This window comes from Balaenoptera ricei, chromosome 3 (assembly GCF_028023285.1).
Source record: "Balaenoptera ricei isolate mBalRic1 chromosome 3, mBalRic1.hap2, whole genome shotgun sequence".
NCBI lineage: Eukaryota > Metazoa > Chordata > Mammalia > Artiodactyla > Balaenopteridae > Balaenoptera > Balaenoptera ricei.
In genome coordinates, this window is record NC_082641.1 from 174,757,342 (window position 1) to 174,777,357 (window position 20,016).

A 20,016-nucleotide genomic window follows, 5' to 3' on the forward strand; every position below is an offset into this window, starting at 1 on the left:
ACCAGGAGACTCAGACCAGAATAGGTCTCTGAACAAAGGAGTCTGGTCTTTTGACCAAGGTGAGCCTTCGTAGCTGCCGTCTGGCCTTTGACCCAGCAGTCAGCAGAGAGAGGGTGAGTAACTGCAGGTGCCTTGGTGCCTTCCAATAGGTGCAATTAGAGACTTGCCTTGACTCGGTAGCCATCAATTATCTCCACAAAAACGCCTATAAGCCATGTGAGGGCAGAGACAATGGTTTATATATCCAGCGCCCTGTGGTAGTAAGGGTTAAATAAATAAATGAAAATGAGAGTTTTTTTTTTTTTTTGGCCACACCACGTGGCGTGTGGGATCTTAGTTCCCTGACCAGGGATCGAACCTGCCACTCCCGCAGTGGAAGCGCAGAGTCTCAACCACTGGACTGCCAGGGAAGTCCAAGAGATATTATTGCTGGTGTGGCTGCAACAACATTAGAGATGCCCTGCTTCTGAATTCCACTATTGTTGGGATTTTGATAATTCAGAACTCAAATTTGTCCTGGGCTACTTGTCCTTCCTTTCAAGCAGAACACCAGACTTGAAGGTAAACCTGTATTGAGAGCATGGAGAAAGCCCCAAGTCTGTAGTTGGGGAGATTCAAAATTGACCAAGACACCACCTCATCCTCAAGGACTCCAGGAAAGAGAACAGGGCAGGATGTGTATATAAACACGAGCCCATATGGTGCCAGATGGAGAGTGCAGAGGCTACTTCTGGTATGAGATGTGGAAGGCTACTAGAGAAAAAGTATATTTTCATTTAGCTTGAATTGGTGAAACATTTCCCTGGTTAGGAAAATGTAAAAAGACTTTTTCCTAAGATCAGGAACAAGAAAATGATGCTTGCTTTCAACCCTTCTATTCAACATAGTATTGGAAGGTCTAGCTAGTGTAATTAGGCAATTAAAAGAAAATAAAAGGCATCCAAATAAGAAAGGAAGAAGTAGAGAAAAAGTAAAAGTTTTATTTTTTTACTTTTAAAAAATTTATTTATTTTATTTATTTATTTTTGGCTGCGTTGGGTCTTCGTTGCTGCACGCAGGCTTTCTCTAGCTGCGGTGAGCAGAGGCTACCTTTCCGTTGCGGTGCGCGGGCTTCTCATCACAGTGGCTTCTCTTGTTGCGGAGCACGGGCTCTAGGTGCGCAGGCTTCAGTAGTTGTGGCACGTGGGCTCAGTAGTTGTGGCTCACAGGCTCTAGAGCGCAGGCTCAGTAGTTGTGGCGCACAGGCTTAGTTGCTCTGCGGCATGTGGGGTCTTCCCGGACCAGGGCTCAAACCCGTGTCCCCTGCATTGGCAGGCGGATTCTTAACCACTGCACCACCAGGGAAGCCTGAAGTAGAAGTTTTATATGTTGAAAACCCTAAAGAGTCTACACACACACACACACACACACACACACACACACACCTGCTAGAACTAATAAACGAATTCAGCAAAGTTGCAGAATATAACATCAACACACAAAAAAGCTACATTTCATACACTAGCAAGGAACAATCCAAAAAGGAAATTAAGAAAACAATTCCCTTTCCAATAGCATCAAAAAGAATAAAATATTTCGGAATTAATTTAACCAAGAAGGTGAAAGATGTGTACACTGAAAACTAAAAAATATTGTTGAAAGAAATTAGACACACACAAATGGAAAGACATCCCAAGTTCATGGATTGGAAGACTTAACATTATTAAGATGTCAATTGTACCCAGAGTGATGTACAGATTTGATGCAATCCCTATCAGATTCCCAATGATGTTTTTTGCATAAATGGAAAAATCTACCCTAAAATTCATATGGATCTCAAGATACCCTGAATAACCAAAATGACCTTAAAAAGAACAAAGTTGGAAGTCTCACACTTCCTGATTGGAAAACTTACAACAAAGCTACAGCAAACAAAACAGTGTGGTATTTACATAAAGACAGACATACAGACAAATGGAGTAGGATAGAGAGCCTGGAAATAAACCCTCACATATATGGCCAAATGATTTTTGACAAGGGCGCCAAGACCGTTGAATGGAGAAAGGACAGTCTTTTCAACAAACGGTGTTGGGAAAACTGTATATCCACATGCAAAATAATGATACTTATTATTTTGCATACTAACTTTCACCATATACAAAAATTAACTCAAACTGGATCAAAGAGTTAAAAGTAAGAGCTAAAATTATAAAACTTCTGGAAGAAAACACTGGGGTAAAACTTCATGACATTGAATTTGGCAGTGAGTTTTTGGCTGTGACAACAAAAGCATACAGAATAAAGGAAAAAACAAATAAGGTGGACTTCATCAAAATTAAAAACTAAAGTGCATCAAAGGACACTATCAACAAAGTGAAAAGGCAACCCATGGAATGGGAGGAAATATTTGCACATCCTATATCTGGTGAGATTAATATTCAGAATATATAAAGAACCCCTACAACTCGACAACAGCAAAACGAACAGCGCAATTAAAAAACAAGCAAAGGACTTAAATACACCTTTCCAAAGAAGATATAACAATGGCCAATAAGGGCCTGAAAAGACGTTCAACATCACTAATTATTAGAGAAATGCAAATCAAAATGACAATGAGGGCTTCTTTCAGGGGGTGCCTACATGCTTCCTCCTACAGATTGTCAACGAAAGGTGAGAAGGAGCAGGAAAATGACATTTGAGACGAGGCTCAGGGGAAGGAGATTTGCCAAGTGAGGCATTATGGGATGAGGGACGTGCATGTGCAAACACTTGTAAGTGTGTGGTGTGAAATTTCAGTGTGGCTGAGGTTTAGGAAGCCTGGCTGGAGAGTTGCCAGGCTCAGATGATCAGGGCCCCATGTGTGCTCAAGGATTTGGAAGAGTTTAGAAGTCTCTGGCCGTGTGGAAGAAAAGACTGGTGGGGAGTGAGGGTGGGAGCTGGGGAACCAGGGAGGAGCGGACCACACTGGTCCAGACCAGTGATGGCAGTGGTGGTGGACCAGGTAGGGGCCAAGGATGGAGAAGAGGTGGGTGGTTAGAAAGGAGAATGGTTGATCTGGGGGACGGGCTGGATGTAGGAGGCTGAGGGAAAGGGATGAGAGCCGAGTTAGATTTTTTGGGGCCACTGGAGCCACCTAAGAGGTGGGGACACAGAAGCAGAATCAGGTGTGGGAGGAACACGATGAGTTGGGCTTTGGGCACCTTGTCAGTATTAATGCTCTGGAAGATACAAATGTCCTCATTGAACCAGAAATCTCTGAGACCATGACATAAACTAGAAACCAACTATTCTGTTGAATTAAACATTGGTGAGGAATCAAGAAATGGGTCTTAAAATGGACATGTGTCCACAATCTCACTAGCTTGGAGAAGCTCCCAACTCCATCCTCTTGTTCCCTGCTTCCAGGGGTAACAGCTGTTCAGGATATAGTGCGTTTGGGGGTATATCCTGACAGAACTTTCTCTAAATGTTTATGTGGCAGTGACATGGTCCAAAGCAAATATCTGAGACCCTGTGTGTGCTAAAAAAAAGGTATCTTGCGACTTCCCTGGTGGCGCAGTGGTTAAGAATCCGCCTGCCAATGCAGGGGACACAGGTTCAAGCCCTGGTCCGGGAAGATCCCACATGCCCTGGAGCAACTAAGCCCGTGAGCCACAACTACTGAGCCTGCTCTCTAGAGCCCATGAGCCACAACTACTGAGCCCGTGCGCCTAGAGCCCGTGCTCAGCAACGAGAGAAGCCACCGCAATGAGAAGCCTGCGCACCGCAACGAAGAGTAGCCCCCGCTCGCCACAACTAGAGAAAGCCCACGCGCAGCAACGAAGACCCAACGCAGCCAAAAATAATAAATGAATTAATTAATTTTAAAAAAGGCATCTTGCTGGACATTTCATTGTGTAGCTTGCTTTCCTAGCCTTAACATTGCTCTAACGATCTTTCCATGTTAGCTTAATTAGACCCATGTCATTTGAAAAATTGTATTAGGATGTTCCAGTTGCTATCACTGTATAAGAAATCACCCCACAGCTTAGTGGCTTAAAACAACAATCAGTTTGTTCTCTCTAATGGTTTCTTTGTGTAGGGAAGGTGGGAAGGGCTCATCTGCGCAGGTGCACACAGGTGGGCTTTGGCCAGCCGTCTCTTTCTCCTCCTGTGTTCTTGGTGGTCTCTTGGCATGGGCTTCTTTGGGCTTCCTCACAACATGGTGGCTTCTAGGCATTTGGGCTGTTCCATGAGAGCTGACGGCTTTAAGAGGGAGTGTTCCAACAAACTGTGGTGCTTTGTATGACCCACTCTTAGCGGTCACATTGTCACTTCTACTGCACTCTACTGCTTACCAAGAGTCCCAAGCCAAAGTCAAGGGAAGGAGAATTAGATTCCATGTCTTGGTGGGGGAGTTGCAAGGTTCTAGAAGTGCATATGGGGTGGGAGATATTGTTGTGGCCATCTGTCACATGTGATGCTCTATACTCTTCCTGACTGCCCCCCTCCCAGTCCTAGCTGTGTCAGGGCACCCCAGGGGCTCCCATCATGCCCTGACCATCTGGCATTCCAGCCAAAGGGACCTGCTCACCCAAGTCTTGCTGGGGCCTTCCCTGACTCCCTGAGGACACAGACCTGGCTACATTACTCAGTGCAGCACCCTTTCCAGGGGCCATTTCACCCTCCCAGACCCAGGGCCTTTCCTCCAGATTCAGAGCAGGTCCCAGCCCCCGAGGACTCACTCCTGTGCCCCCACAAACCTGGGCCCAAATCTGTGTGGCCTTGGGCAAGTGTCTCAACCTCTCTGAAGTGCACTTGTGTCATCTGTGAAATGGGAGTGAAGTCCACACCCCTCAGGGTTGTTGGGATAAATGGGGGAGGAAGGCACTGGCCAGCCGGGCAGAGATAGAGGGGAAAGGACTGTCCAGATAGATGGGTGCTGAGAGCAAAGGCCGGTGGGGGGTGGTGGGAAGGCAGTTAGCAGCTGTCACCAGGAGCGACAGGAGTTCAGGCTGGTAGAGGTCCCTGGTTCCTGGCCAGTGTCCACATGAGGGCCAGGTTGGTTCCAGGACCTCAGGCCAAGGTCAACGTGGGAGAGCCAGGCCAGGGGGATGACCTCTCACCCCCAGCACAGCCCACGTGTTCCTGGGTCACCATCACACTTGGCTTTGCATGTGTTGGGTGTTCAGCCCAACTAGCTCCTCTTGTTGATGCCCTTCATTTTTTTTCTTCAATTATTTCTCTTTTCATTGTCACCGTAGAAAATACAGAAATGCCCAAAGAAAGAAATAAGAAACCTCCGTGAGCATCTTTTGGTTTATCATCTCCTAGTGGGCTCAGAGAGGTGCAGAGAACTGCCCAAAGTCACATAGCCTGGACGTGGCAGGGCCAGGATTCTAACCCACGACCACCCAATGTGGGAGGAAGGCAAGTGGGGCTTGACAACCACTGGTTCTAGGACTGGCTGTGCAGGCTTGGGCAAATGTTTCCCTTCCCTGTGCCTCAGTTTTCTCATCTGAAAACTGGGGCTAACCACCTCAAAGTACGCAGTGAGCAAGTGGTGTGCCCACAGCTTTAGCTGGGCACATAGGCACCAGAAGACAGGCTGCATTTCTCAGCTTCCTGTGCAGCTAGGTGTGGCCATTTGACTATGTTGTAGCCAACGAGCACATAAGAGAGAGTGAAGTGTCAGTTTCCAGAGAGGGTCTCTAAGGGATGGTGGGCCTTTCTCCTTCCCCTTGCCTCCTTGTTGATGGCTGGAATGTGGAATGGATAGATGGAGCACCAGCAGCCATATTGGGCCATGAGGTGATGCTGGACATAGGTGTGGCAAGTACTAAAGCAACAAGACAGAGAAGGAGCTGTTCTCCAACACTGTGAGGCACCAACTCCAGACTTTGACATGACAGAGGTATGAACTCATGGCAAATAAGCATTATTTTGGATTTTGCTGCCATCTATTCACCAACAAACTATATCAGACAAACACTTTTCTCCTACTCAAATTTCACATATACTTTTTGCCCCCTCAAGGGACACATTTTTAAATTGGCCTCAGTCTAAATACCGTGAAATCAAGGTGAGCTGCTTTTCTGTAAACATTAAAATAAATTCAAATTTCTTAAAATCAAGTCAAAGCCATTCACACACAAAAATGTGGACTTTCAAAATGACATGAGTATCTTGGCAAATCCACTCCATAAAAGCAACCTTAAAACTAGACAGAGTTGTCAAAAACAACCATTTCAGGATTCTGGAGATTAATCAAAGGCATTAGACAAATTAAGAAGAATTTACTCAAAAATAATTACTGAATGGCAAGGTTAGAGCAGTGGGAGGTAATGGTTTTTTTTGGCCTCCCAGCTCCTATTGGACTGGACAAACCATGAATATCACTGCTGGAGGGGGCTGACTTGACTAGGAGCCAAGTAACACCTCAGGCCACTGGGCAAATTGGAAACAGCAGGGATCTCAGGGTGGAATGAATGGGGAAGGCCAAGGTCTCCTAACTAGCTGAGGTTGAGATGCTGGTTGCAGATGGGTAAACTAGTCAGCATTCAATCGGGAGGTCCGGAGCATGAAACACTTGGCCCCCTGTATCCTGAGGGTCTGGAAAGCCGTGTGCACACACCAGGCTGCACGAAGAGCCGGAGGGAGCCCCATCAACCCACAAATCCAAGCAAGCTGCTCAGCAGGAGGCCATGTGCACACGTTGAGAAGACGCAAGAGGGACGGCAGGAAGCAAAGGCAGGTCTGGCTTGCAAACTGCCTGAGCACGGGCCCCTGGCACAGGGCCTGACTGACTCAGGGGTTTGAGCACAACCTCTGTGCCATCACTGGCTGACCCTGAAGCTAGGCTGACCCAGGGGTGACTCCGAGAGGGAGTCAGCTTAAAGATAATGAAAAACAATAACTTTCAAAAATTGAGCAGAGACATAAACAGCTGCACACAGTAGGGGAGAGAGACCCTACAGAGTCAGCTCAGAAATAACTAAAACAAACAAAACAAAAATGCCGCCAGGACAACGTCCTGTTGGGGGGGGGGGGTTGGAATTCAGAGCTGCTAAAATCTATTATTTAAAAATGTCCATTTTTGAGGGAATTCCCTGGCGGTCCAGTGGTTAGGACTCTGTGCTTTTACTGCCGAGGGCGTGGGTTCGATCCCTGGTTGGGGAGCTGTGGTCCCACAGGCCAGGCAGGAAGGCCAAAAAAAAAAAAAAAAAAAAAGTCCATTTTTGAAAAAAAAAAAAGCAAGACATGCAAAGAAACAGGAAAGTGTGACCCACCCTGAGGAAAAAAGCAGTCACTAGAAACATTCTCTCCAGGGGTCCAGATGCTGGACTTCACAGCAGTCAATAAAAATATGTTCAAAGAATTAAAGCGAACAGTGTTTGAAGAATTAAAGGCAAATATGATGACAATGACTCGCGAATACAAGCTCTTAATGAAGAGACAAAAACTATAGAATAGAACCCAAAGTAAGTTCTGGACTTGGGAGTTCTCCCTGATCACCTGGGATCCCACAATGCCCTGGGATTCCTGTGTCACGACTCTGACTGCTGTGTGGCAACTGCCGTTTTTTGTTTTTTTTTCCAAAATAAATATATTTATTTATTTATGGCTGCTTTAGGTCTTTGTTGCTGCACGTGGGCTTTCTCTAGTTGCCGCGAGCGGGGGCTACTCTTCGTTGTGGTGCATGGGCTTCTCATTGTAGTGGCTTCTCTTGTTGCGGAGCACGAGCTCTAGGCGCGCGGGCTTCAGTAGCTGCAGCACACGGGCTCAGTAGTTGTGGCTCGCAGGCTCTAGAGCACAGGCTCAGTAGCTGTGGCGCATGGGCTTAGCTGCTCTGCGGCATGTAGGATCTTCCTGGACCAGGGCTCGAACCCGTGTCCCTGGCATTGGCAGGTGGATTCTTTTTTTTTTTTAACATCTTTATTGGAGTATAATTGCTTTACATTGTTATGTTAGTTTCTGCTGTATAACAACGTGAATCAGCTATATGTATACATATATCCCCATATCCCCTCCCTCTGGCAGGTGGATTCTTAACCACTGCGCCACCAGGGAAGTCCTGCACCTGCCTGTTTATGTGACTGTCTCCCCGACCCCACCTTAGCTGCAGAGGGGAAGGGACTGAGCTGTTTGCTCCCTGCATGACAGGGCGGGCTTGAACGCATGATGGAGAATGGCAGTGGTAAGGGAGCCAGAGAGCCCAGGCTTGCAGTCAGATGGTGTGAGGCCTGGGCAAGGCGTTTGCCTTTGCTTGGGCTTCAGTGTCCTCCCCTGTGAAATGGGACCCCTGGGATCCGGTGATGGGAGGACAGGGCCCCGGATACGGTGAGGCCCCACACGGGGCCCCAGGGCCTCACAGCGCTTGGGGTGGCAGCGGACATTCACCACCACCCCAGGAGCCGGGAATGAGTCCACCAGAAGGCAAGACTTTTGTTGTAGGTTTAATTTATTACTGTTGACATCCAGTGACACTGACATACCCCCGCCGGGCCTGCGGACCCCTGGCCCTGGCGAGTCTGACCTGTCCAATAAAATACAGTACGAGGAGTGGACGGCTACACACATGCATCCACAGCTTAAACTACAGTGATTCCAAACTGCGGCCGAAACAGTACTGCCAGGGAAGGAAAAGAAAAACAGGTGTCGCGTGTTCCCCAATTCGTAATTCTTTTTTTTTTTTTTTTTTTCTCATTTTAAACAGTTAATGCTGTTACAAACGCTACTGATGCCAGGACAGGGCCAGACACAAACAGTCCTACATCTTCTCTGCTGTATAAATATGGAAGATTTTCGTTTATACAGTTTTATCCCAAGTCTGAAACTACATCTGCTGCTACCCGTTACTGCTAAGGGCTACACCATCTCGGATCTGGATCGAGCGGCTCGGGGTTGAGACTCTGGAATGTCGGGACTCAGTCTTCCTCGCTGCCACTTCCTGAGCGGTCCTGGAGGGGGGACAGGAGGAGAAAGTGTGAGCCAGCCCCGTCCTCAGGAGCACCCCGACTGGCGCCGACCTCGGCTTTAGATGCACTCAACCACCAAGGCAGGGAGCAGAAGAGCTTTGCCCTGCAGGGAGCGGGCAGCACTGGCTCCGTGAGGCTGGGTGCGGACTGGCCTTTGCCCTCATCGCCTGCTGCCACGGCCACACCCCGATGCCACCCTGCGTCCACATCGACTCTTCCTCGGGACGTGGGAGGCTTGCTGGGCCCTCCCTGCTCTGTCCCACTGCTGTCTGCCTGTCCCTGTACCCCGGACTTGCAGCTTTATTTTAATTTTTGTGGCCATGCCACACAGCTTGCGGGATCTTAGTTCTCTGACCAGGGATGGAACCTGGGCCCACAGCAGTTACAGCGCCAAGTCTTCACCACTGGACCGACAGGGAATTCCCCTGACCTGTGGCTTTAAAACCACCTTGGCAATTCCTGACCATGTAAAATCTCTGCTCTTCTGTATAAACATTTTAAACAGCTTGGCAAGGGTCACAGAAGCCCTGCTGGATCCAGATGGGCAGATGGGGAGCTTTACCGCCCAGACCCTCCTCTCCAGAAACAAGGGCCACCACTCCCTGTGTTCACAATGTCATTAACGTCCCCATAAGACCATGGATGTCTATGGTCAGATTTATTCTGAGGCACCTGGGTTTTTTTTTTTCCCCTAATTAATTAATTAATTAATTTTTGGCTGTGTTGGGTCTTCATTGCTGTGCGCGGGCTTTCTCTAGTTGCGGTGAGCAGGGGCTTCTCATCGCGGTGGCTTCTCTTGTGGCGGAGCACAGGCGCTAGGCGTGCGGGCTTCAGTAGTTGTGGCTCGCGGGCTCTAGAGCGCAGGCTCAGTAGTTGTGATTCACGGGCTTAGTTGTTCTGAGGCATGTGGGATCTTCCCGGACCACGGCTCGAACCCGTGTCCCCTGCACTGGCAGGCGGATTCTTAACCACTGCGCCACCAGGGAAGTCCCGAGGCACCTGGTTTTGCTGCTACTGCAAATAGCTATACAAGAAAACTAACGAGGGACTTTCCTGGTGGTCCAGTGGTTAGGACTCCTCATTCCCAATGCAGAGGGCCCGGGTTCCATCCCTGGTCGGGGAACTAGATCCCACATGCATGCTGCAACTAAGAGTTCGCATGCCACAACTAAGGAGGCTGCGTGCTGCAACTAAGACCTGGTGCAACCAAATAAATAAAAAAATATTTTACAAAAGAAAAATAGAAGACTAACAACAACAAAACAGTGCTTGTCAGGCCGTTCTGGGAGCCAGGCCCCGTGTAATCCATTTGACCTCCTTGCTTTGTAGAAGTGGAGACAGGCTCAGAAGTGAAGTGAAATGCCCAGGCCCTACAGCAGGGAAGGGCCTGGCATCCGGGCTAGAGCCAGAGGGCAAAGCTTATTTAAACCCAGCAAATGGGTCTGCTCCTGCCCCCAAGCCCATGAAACTGCCCAGGCTTGATGCTCCTGTAGCTCTTCCCTGGTGTGCAGGGGACTGCGGCCTGTGCCAGGGGGGCCCATCACCGAGGCACCGCTCACAGCCCCGTTCACGGGGTCTGCTCCACAATGTTTTTATGACTGTGGATTATGGGACCTTTGTTTTTTGCTTGCTTTTTCTTAACCCACTACCACTGTTTAGAAATCCTTCTAGACAGGCCGGAACAGAGCCACAAGCAGAGACCTGGGGTGCATGGCGTGTGCCCCATGCAGTGAGGACACCATGGCAGCCCTGGCGGCTGGAGGGCCCTGTGCTGTGGGCATGGGGACCCGCTGGCGGCATCTCCGATCTCACTGCCTCCCGCCCCAACACTGCCGGCCCGAGCTCGGCAGCCCTGGTGTCCTGGGTAGGCAGCTCTGCAGACTGCTGCAGCAGGAACAGGCTGGGATGCCCTGCCTGAAGCCCAGATGCCCACCAGCTCCAAGAGCACTGCTTCTAGGGTCACGTGGACTTGGACTTGAGTTCCACGCCATATAACGCTGAGCCTCAGTTTCCCCATCTGGGGAGCGGGGGTGTTGGAGCATCCCCCCTCCCACGGGGCCTCGGAACAGGGTCCAGCACCTGGCACGGGGCGGATGTCCAGTGACCCGCCTGCCCCAGGGCTCTGGGGGCTTTACCTCCTCCTGCTCCTCCTCACTGTCGTCGTCGCTCACCACCGGCTTGGCCCTGGACCCGCGGCTCGGCCGCCGCCGGCCGCCCTTGAGCCGGTCCTGGGCCTTCTCCTTCCGGCCAAGCTTGATCTTCACTTTGACCGAGCGGGCTGGGGTGGGGACCAGGAGGAAAGAAGATGTGAGCTCAGGAGAGCATGGCACCTCTGAGCCAGGGGCGTCCGGGAGCCGTGCGGGCTTCGGGTCCTCTCAGGTGGGTGTGACCCCATCCCCGCCTCCCTCCACCCCGAGGATGGGCTGCAGCCCCGCCCCAGCGCGCCCCCCCCCGCCCGCCCGCACTCACACTCCGACTCCGAGCCTTCCTCCTCGCCCTCCTCTTCCTCCTCACTCTCCTCCCCTTCACTGTCTTCCTCCTTCTCGATTTTCTGCCGCACGCTGGTGAAGACCGACTGTAGGACGATGGAGTCTTCGTAGATCTGGGTGGAAACACACGGGGCTCAGGTGGGGGGCCTGCTGGGGAGCTCCCCGCCCGCTGGGCCCCAGTCCTGGCAGAGGGACAGCTCAGTGATCCTTTCCCAGCCGGTGCCCAAGGGAGCACCGGGTTGATGAAGTGGTTGGTCCCAGACAAAAGGTCAGGCGTGTTCGTTCAGAAATAACCACACGTTCCCCCCTCCCTTTGAAGAATTGCACTGAGCGCGTTTTTAAAGGCTCTGAGAGGGTCTGCCGTAACATTAGAAACGCGTGCCCCTCGTTGAAGCCAGCATTTCCCCCAAATATATGACTAGCAGATCTCTTTTCTGAGAGGCACCCATCCCGACACTTAGGGAAACTGCTAGGCTAAGGCTGTGTGTGTACACGAATTTCATCCCAGGATGGGACACAGCACAGGATTCCTTTCAAGAGAGTCCCCGAGTGAATTCAAAACAGATTCCGAGATGTACGCAGACTGTACCCAGGGTCACCATGGATGGATGGCACCGAGTCTATTTCCTCTTTTTAGTTTGTTTTTATTTTCTGCTATTTTTTCAGTAATATACACACATTGCTTCTGTAATGAGTAAAATAGTCCAAGTTGGAGGGAATCTTTTCTAAAACCAGTCAATCCACGGGCGGGGGCTGAGGGGCGTGTCCCCGGGGCTGGGGGCTGCTCACCAGGGAGCCCTCCAGGTTGAAGGTCTGCGCGTTCTGGCACAGCAGCATCACGTCCTTCTCTAGATCGTTGAGGCTGCGGTACTTGTGGCTGCGGATGCGCTCCTGCGGGCGGGAGAAGCGGCCTTACCTCTGGGCCCCCTCGCGCCCGGCGTCCCTCTGCCTGACGAGGTCACGGCTGAACCCCCAGGCTCTGTGCAGACTCGGAGGCCCAGCTGTGGGTGCCGGGGTTGGGGGGCTGCCCGTCACATCCTCAGGACCCCAGCGGCCACCGCCTGGCTCCCTCCCTGGGGGGGGGGGGGCCCGAGGCCCAGGCTCGGAATCCCCCAAACGCCGACGTGGCATGTCCCTGCGGGGAGAACCCCCGCCCTCCCCGCACACTCGACACGGGGTTACCTTTATCTTCTTGAAGTCCACAGGCTTGCGGATGAGCTCGTAGTACTCGGGCAGCTCCTTGCGGGACGGCAGCTGGATGAACACCTCGCTGAGCTGACGTCCACTACTACTGTAGGGAGGGACACGGCGGCGTCACGCACAGGCCCTGCCTGCTGGGGAGCCCCCGCCCCCTGCCCGGCGCCCCCCACCAGGCCACGCCCCCATTGCTTGAGGACAGAGCCGGTGAGAAATGCAAAGCTGACTCGGGAATTATTTCCTGTACCTGTGCTGTCTTGTGAGTTCTGGAACATTCCGGAGGGTCAGCCATGCAGAGAGGCCCCTGATGCATATGAATCGAGGCTCTGAACTCACCCAACTTCCTCCCACCGCCCCCCCACCCCAGCCCTGGAGGAAACAGCATCACGTGCCACATGCAGCAAAAGCCTTGGCACTTGAAAGAGGGAGAAGAACCCTGATTATTTATTTACGACGCAAAAATCAGTTCGCTCATGTTGGGAGCATCAAGTGCCAGCACCTTCAGAGGCCAGTTTCCCAAGCATACTGTGCACCTCTCACAGGCGGCACTTACGAGCGGTGAACTTCAGAGAATCTGGCCAAAACCCAAGGGAAGATGTCCCCCGGCAAGATGCTAATGGATGACAAAAGCTGTTTTCTAGTCTTTTCCAATGAGAAAGCGCTTGCTTTGCACAAGGGAGCAGAGGAAAGACGTGCCGTGAGCGGCCATGAGATGAGGAACCCGAGCACTGGGCCGCCAGGCTGTGCCACGCCTGCGCCCGGCTACGCTGGGGCCAGGAGCTCCGAGGCAACATCCTCCCAGTGCCTGCACGAGGAGGGGGCGAACAGAGAGACCTCCACCCGCAGCCTCCCTTCAGCCTCCAGCGTGGCGATGCTGTCTCCTGGCAACGCCAGTTTTCGACCCGCTAAAGTAACGCTGCAGCCCACTAACAGGCTTGCACGTGGTGCCAGGGCCACGTGCTCCGTGCTCACCCGTGGCATCCACACAGGTGGCCTGGCCTCGGGGTGTGCGTGGCCCTTCAGGGAGCTCAGGAAGCGGGACTCTAGCGCCATCATACAGAGGGAAATTTCAAAGCAAAACCCTTTCACAAACCTCTGGGGGAATCGTGTCCTTGAGGAATCAAAGGCCCACTTGGCCCGAGAACTGTTCTCTGGTGCAACGTGCTGAGGGCAGAGGGCCTAGAACTGGTCGTGTGTGAGGGAGGGGCAGGGCGCCAGGGTCACGGGGGACTTTTAAAACCGCCCTCTCTGACGGAGAAGACCTCTTGAAAAAAGCCACTGCCATAAGATTTTCGTTGCCAAAGTGCTGACAAGTCATTTTTAATCCTTAGAAGTCCCCTGGAGAACTCCCCCCCACCCCTGACCAGGGGCTGGCGCGGCCTTCCAGGCTCGCTCACCGGTGCCCCCCTCCTCGGGGCTACTTGGCCCTCCAGGACGGGCTGCCCGTGACCGCTGATGTCAGCACCCCTCTCCACCTACTCAGTCACCTCAGAATCACCGAAGCGGCTGCTCCCCCAGGGAACCCCGGCTCCCACCCTCACCTCCGCATAAATGTCATCTTCCCGACACCTCGTAATAACACGGATGACTGAGATGACACATAAAGGCACAAACCTTCAGTGCTTGCTCCTGTGAGCCTCCCTGATCTCCAGCACCTGGCCGAGCTTGGCCTCCTCTTGAACTTGAGGTTACGGGATCCCACAGGGTGAGCCCCCAGGCCTGGCCTCCCCGGTCACCACTGTCGGTGAGACATGCCTCCTGCCTTGTGAGACTTGCTCTGAAGAAGTTTCTACCAGGTAGAATTGTTGGAACTCCATCTCTGGCTCTGCTCTGTGTCCGGCCGCCTGGCAGCGGTGGGCACGTGAGTGAAGGAGCCTGAGAGAATCCTGAGGCTGTCAGGATTGGCCCTGTGACCCCAATTCGGATATAAAGAAAGGAAGCACCCACCATGGCCCTAATGCCTCCAGCCTGGCCTGTCACCTGGCTTTTGGCAACACCAGCAATGGTGGCTGCTGTTACATATGACAGTGACATTATTTTCCAGCCTCTAGATGTCAGTTCCCACAGCAGGGATTTTCTTCTACCTCGTTCACTGCCCTGTCCCCATCACACTCGGACATGAGACACAGAAGGGCTCAGAGTGACCAGGGCCTTGCCTGGAGCTCCAACTCCTCCCACATCTAGCCCAGAGGGCATTTCTTACTGAACGAGGTTTGTGACCACGCGGTGGGGGAGGCCTTACCTAGTGTTCTAAGCCCTTCTCCTTGGAGCCCGAAGAGCCCTGGTTGGGACCCTTATTATTTAACCTGCCCAGATGGTCTCCTCCCTATGGGAATGTGCCCTCCCCCACACCAACTCAGGGTTCTGGTGGGGCTGCCCGTCACTGAGCCCCCACCTCTCCCCCCAAGACTACGGTGCGACCAAGCACAGCTCCTTAGCCGTCTGGTCTCAGGGACTGGTCCAGGCAAGAGCCTGGGACACAGCCAGCCAACAAGAGCCCTTCCCTGGGCCTTTCTACCAGGAGCTGGGGAAGCAGAGGTCTTTTTTCTTGGTGTGTGAGGCCTTGAGGACCAGAGGACCTTCAGGTGCCCAGAGCTGTGTTTCACCACAGGGGTAAGGGGAGAGGTGGCAGGTGGCTCTGGGTCCTGAAAGCTAGACTACACTAACTCCTCCATGGCCTCCAAGCCAAAGGAACCCCTGTTCTGCTTGCGGGGCTTAGACCTGAGCTCCTGATACATAGAGCCCCAAAGTCTAAATGGACACATCCTTTGATGTGTCCTTGAAACAAAATGATAACATGTGAAGGAGAAACAGAATCAGAAGAGACAAAAAGCAAACCAAACAAACCAAACAAAAAAACAGACCCAAACCCCTGAACAGGACAGAACCACGGACTCTCAGAATCTAGGAGGTCATCCGTCGATATCCCATTCCAACAGATGGAGAAACCAGAGAGGTTATGAGAGCTGGCCCAGACACAGAAAATTGGTGGCAGGCAGGACCTGAGCACAGGTCCCCTAAGCTAAGTCAGGGGTCTCTCCCATCCTTTCCCATATACTGTTCTAGTACCTTTTTGTTGTTCATTTTTTTGGGGGGGGGGCCGCACCACGCGGTTTGCGGGATCTTAGTTCCCCAACCAGGGATTGAACCCGGGCCGTCGGTAGTGAGAGCGTGGAGCCCTAATCACTGGACCGCCAGGGAATTCCCCCCATATACTGTTCTAAATCAAGGGTCAGCAAACTTCGTCTATGAACAGCCAGTATAAATGTTATAGGCTTTGTCGGCCATACCACCTCTGTTACAACTACTCAACTCTGCCGCCGTTGCACCAAAGTGGCCACAGAGAACATGTAGGCCAACGGAGTTTGGCTGTGTTCCTCATTTATAAGAAACAAAATCTGATTTTCATATAATTTCACATCATGAAATAGTATTCTTCTGATTCTCTGAAACTCATCTAAAAAAAAAATTCTTAATTCACAGACTATACACATACAAGTGGTGGGCCCTATCTATATTTTTTTTGCTAGTTTGCAAATGTGGTTTGTTGACCCCTGGTATGAATCCTGAAAATAACAGAAAGAATGTCTGTATTGGGCATGATAACATACTGCTTGATGCCTTCCAGTCCTCACCCTTTGACCAGGGCCGACACTGCAAATGGATCAGAGCACTATCTCTTGAGCTCTGATAGCCTCAGGCAGGCAGAAGCAATCAACTGAAGATGGTACTCAAGACAGATCCTAGTTGCCTCCTCCCCAGTCCCTCAGCCCCACTCTCCTTCCCAGAGTGCAGTTCAGACCCTCTTCCCATGACACCTCTTGACAACATCTTCTCACCCTGGGGCTATTTTCTCTTTTGACTCTTAGTCAGTGAACTGAGCCAGCAAGGGTCCTGGATATGAGAAGCTCAGGATTTTAAAAACTGACTTAGCAGCAGAACATTTATCTGAAACAGAATCTCAGATACGTGTATGTACACCATACGTGAAATTTGAAAATGATACAGTGACACATTAAAGAGGTATTAGTACAAAATGACTTTCCAGGTTCACTTTTTTGACCCATTACAAAGTCAAGGATCTCTTGAGAATTAGAAAAGCGAGGCGTCTGGGGCAGATCCACTCACACACATATTCACGAAGAGCCTCCACCTGCCAGGCACCCACCCTTAAAAGGTCAATGTCAGGGTCAGATTTATGGCCGTGTGGTACAGAAAAACCCCTGACTCATGCAGGGGTGAAAGGAAATGATATTCACCAAGGAACCTGCCAACAAGGAAGGTCTGTAGGCTGCCTGCCCTGCGCCCTTGGCACACTCTTCCGACAAAGAGGGAGCGTGGCGAAGCTTTACTGCAGGGTCCACATGCTGAGGGCTGGACTGGCTGTAGGTCACAAAGCTGATTAAGAATCTCATGAGCCAAAATTTCTAATGAACTGATTATTTTACAGGAGCCAATGACACACCTGGGGGCTCATGCTTCTTAATACAGTTCAACGATGAAATCCAAATCTCATTTTAAAGAAAACCTGACCACCCCCGCCCACCCCCGCTAAGCTGTATTTGAAACCACTTAGTTTGAAACCCTCATTCTGGAGAAGAGGGTCACGCAGCAAGCAGCAGAAGCCGGATCATAATCCAGCCTGGCTCTCGGGGGTGGCATCTACTCCAAGTGTACGTTCCAGCTTCCCCAAGCTGACCTGAACGCCGCGAGGGCCAGTGCTGTGCTCTGCCGTGGCAGCTGCTCAGGGATGTTAGCCGCGGGTGACGAGCACTGTTCACGGCACTGCAAGGACCATTTCTCAGGACCAGGGAGAAGATGAAAATGAGGGGCACAGCAAGCCCAGGAGCTGTGGCCAGGGGTGGGCGGAGCTGGTCATGTGAGTGCAGGGAGGCCCAAGGCCACTCTCTGCAGGGCTGAGTGACCTCGGTCTTGAGGAGCGTGCTTCCTGTTTGGAGCCCCCATGTTACCATCCGCAGCTCTGAGTACCGAGCGACGCCAAGGCAGAGAGGCCTCAAGCTGCTTCTCAAGTGGCAGGGTCTGCAGGATGGCCACCCTGGGAGCTACGGGTGCTGGGGATCCCTGGACTGCCGGGACCAAGGGGCTGTGGTGTGTCTGGGGGTCGGCGGGTGGGGAAACCGTGCTGCCACCGTCCGGGACCCACAGACCCACTTCCACACCTCAGCGGAGGCCCCCGCAGACACTCTCTCTTCCCTCCTCTTAACTTTTAATCTTAGTTAAATTACATTTTTAATTTAGTTTCTGAGTTTCACCTCAGAAGTTTGACACTTCTCAATCTGCCTTTCTTTTATCTAGCTGTCTCCTGGTTTCATTTTAAATTTTACCTCTGTTTTGGAAATTTCTCATTTATTTGACCTTGACTTTGGACCTTTTTATTCATCCTTTCCCCGTTTTTTTCCCCCTGGTTGTTTGGAATTTTCCATTTTACACCTCCTGCCTTACCTGTTTATCCTATTCTACTGATATTTTCACGAATGTTCCTCTACTGCTTCCTGAGTACAGAAGCAGCACATGCCCGCTGAAACGCACTGAGCATGTCACAGGGTCTCACAGGGGACTCCGAGGGGGGCAGAGGGACGGGAGGGGCAGGCTGCCACCTGCTCACCCATATCTACTTGTTTCCGGAGTCCAGGTATCTATCTGTACCTCTCCTATTTTAAGCTTTTGTGTAATTCTAGTTTTAAGACCCTTAAAACTAGAACCCTGTTTTTTGTTGTTGTTGTTTTGGCGTGCTCTGCCCTACCATGGCGATTAGCAGCAGGGAGTGAAGCGGGGGTGGGGGGGGGAGATGGAATCGGCCTGACTAACTGGGCAGGTGGGGCTTCTTCCCGCAAATTCTGTGGCAGGCTCAGAACCTCACCACGGCGCAGCAAGGCCACCTGGGCTAATCCTCTCGTGGCTCTGAGCCCCACTCGGCTAGCAGCCCGGCCTGTGCCCACGCTCAGGCGGGCCCGGGGATTAATGATGGGGATCAGCACTGTTCTCAAGACACCTCACCTCGGCGCCTCTCACGCCAGGCTCTGGACTCGGGGCTGAGCAGACAGCGCTGACCCCACAGGCGGAGGGCCGCCTCTTGCCCTGCAGTGCCCATTCCAAGCTTGGGCTCCCGATGAAGGGCCAGTGCACCCTTCCAAAGGCCGAGGCAGGAGAAACCTGAGGCCTCCCTGCCCCCTCAGGAAAGGGCTCCCAGACCCACCCACCGTCCACCCTCTCCCTTCTCCCCAGAGGCCTGTTCTGAAGGGCCTGGAGCCAACTGGGGTGTCCTCTCCTAGAGAATGTTTCTGCCTGACAACCTGCCCTGAAGCCCATTACACTGTCCCAGATTTTCTTGCAAATCAAAGCACAACCTTTCAACTGAAGAGCCATCTGCTTTTTGATTCAAGGTGATGCAGGGCTCCTGCAAGGGCAGAGGGCAAGTGCTGATAGGGTTTGGGCAGTGGCCACCAGGCCTGGGTGAAGCTGCCACCGTGGATGTGGTGGGGCCCTTCGTCACCCACAGTGGATCTGGTGTTGATCCCAGATCTCTGTGACACTCAAACCCTATGGTCCTTACAGGGCTGCTGCCTCCTGCTAAGAGGACAGGAGAAGCGGACCCAGAGGGCCCACCCAGTGGGGCTCAGCCCTGGGAGGCTTAGCCTGGGCGGCCTGTACACATCACCAACTTTCTGAACCATCTGGAAATAACTTATGAGTATCTCCTAAAAAAAAAGATGTTCTCTTCCATGACCCCGGCTCGATGATCAAATTCAGGAAGCTTGGTGCCGATCCGCCTCCACTGTCCAACGCACAGTCTTTACAGCAGTCACGACTCTGCCCTGCAGCAGTTAACGGTCAAGCTCTACACATCAGCCAGCGGGGCACACAAGGGGCTCTGTGGGGTCCTCTGGAGCCTGTCCCCTGAGGTGGCGCCTTCCAGCAGATGCACTTCTCTGAAGCCATCCGAAAGGCGCCACGGGATGCGCCCTGGAGCACACACCTGCTGACTGGCACTTGGAGACGGTGCCTAAATGCCTCGGCCACCAGCTGCTGACTCCCTCCGAAGGACCAGGGGAGAAGACACCCACCGGCAGCACACGCAGCTCCGCGACAAATCCCAACCTGACCCTCTGCAGCCTAACTTATTGGTGCGCTTAGATATTTTAAAGTGAAAATCCCTACTTCCAGCTTAATTCCTTAATTCCAGTTTCACTTCTGACTGTTAACCCGAGGGTTCCTCCGTGCAGTTTTGGGATTTCCAGCCACCAAGGAGAAGGCACCCTGCGAGGCCCTGCGTGCGGGATTGGCCTCCGGGCCCCTGCATGCGCAGTCCCCTGGCCTGTGATGCTCCTTCCCTCCTCTTCCCCGGCAGGCCCCTGCTTTTCCTCAGGCTCTGC

The 20,016-nt window shown here is 52.1% G+C and overlaps 1 protein-coding gene across 7 annotated transcripts in view; it reads right to left on the minus strand.

Moving 5' to 3' along the window:
• Positions 1 to 8,401: 8,401 nt before the first annotated feature.
• SMARCA4 (SWI/SNF related, matrix associated, actin dependent regulator of chromatin, subfamily a, member 4) overlaps positions 8,402 to 20,016 on the minus strand; it is an 86,957-nt gene continuing 75,342 nt past the window's right edge. For 5 of the 7 annotated variants that reach the window (XM_059918394.1, XM_059918391.1, XM_059918396.1 and 2 more), the window contains 5 exons: positions 12,608 to 12,716; positions 12,215 to 12,316; positions 11,406 to 11,538; positions 11,072 to 11,214; positions 8,402 to 8,918 (listed from right to left, as the gene is read on the minus strand). In XM_059918394.1, coding sequence (XP_059774377.1) covers positions 8,886 to 8,918; positions 11,072 to 11,214; positions 11,406 to 11,538; positions 12,215 to 12,316; positions 12,608 to 12,716 — 520 coding nt within the window. In that variant the 3' untranslated portion in view covers positions 8,402 to 8,885. The remainder of the gene's footprint in view (positions 8,919 to 11,071; positions 11,215 to 11,405; positions 11,539 to 12,214; positions 12,317 to 12,607; positions 12,717 to 20,016) is intronic. The other 2 variants (XM_059918397.1, XM_059918389.1) reach the window with 1 other exon arrangement.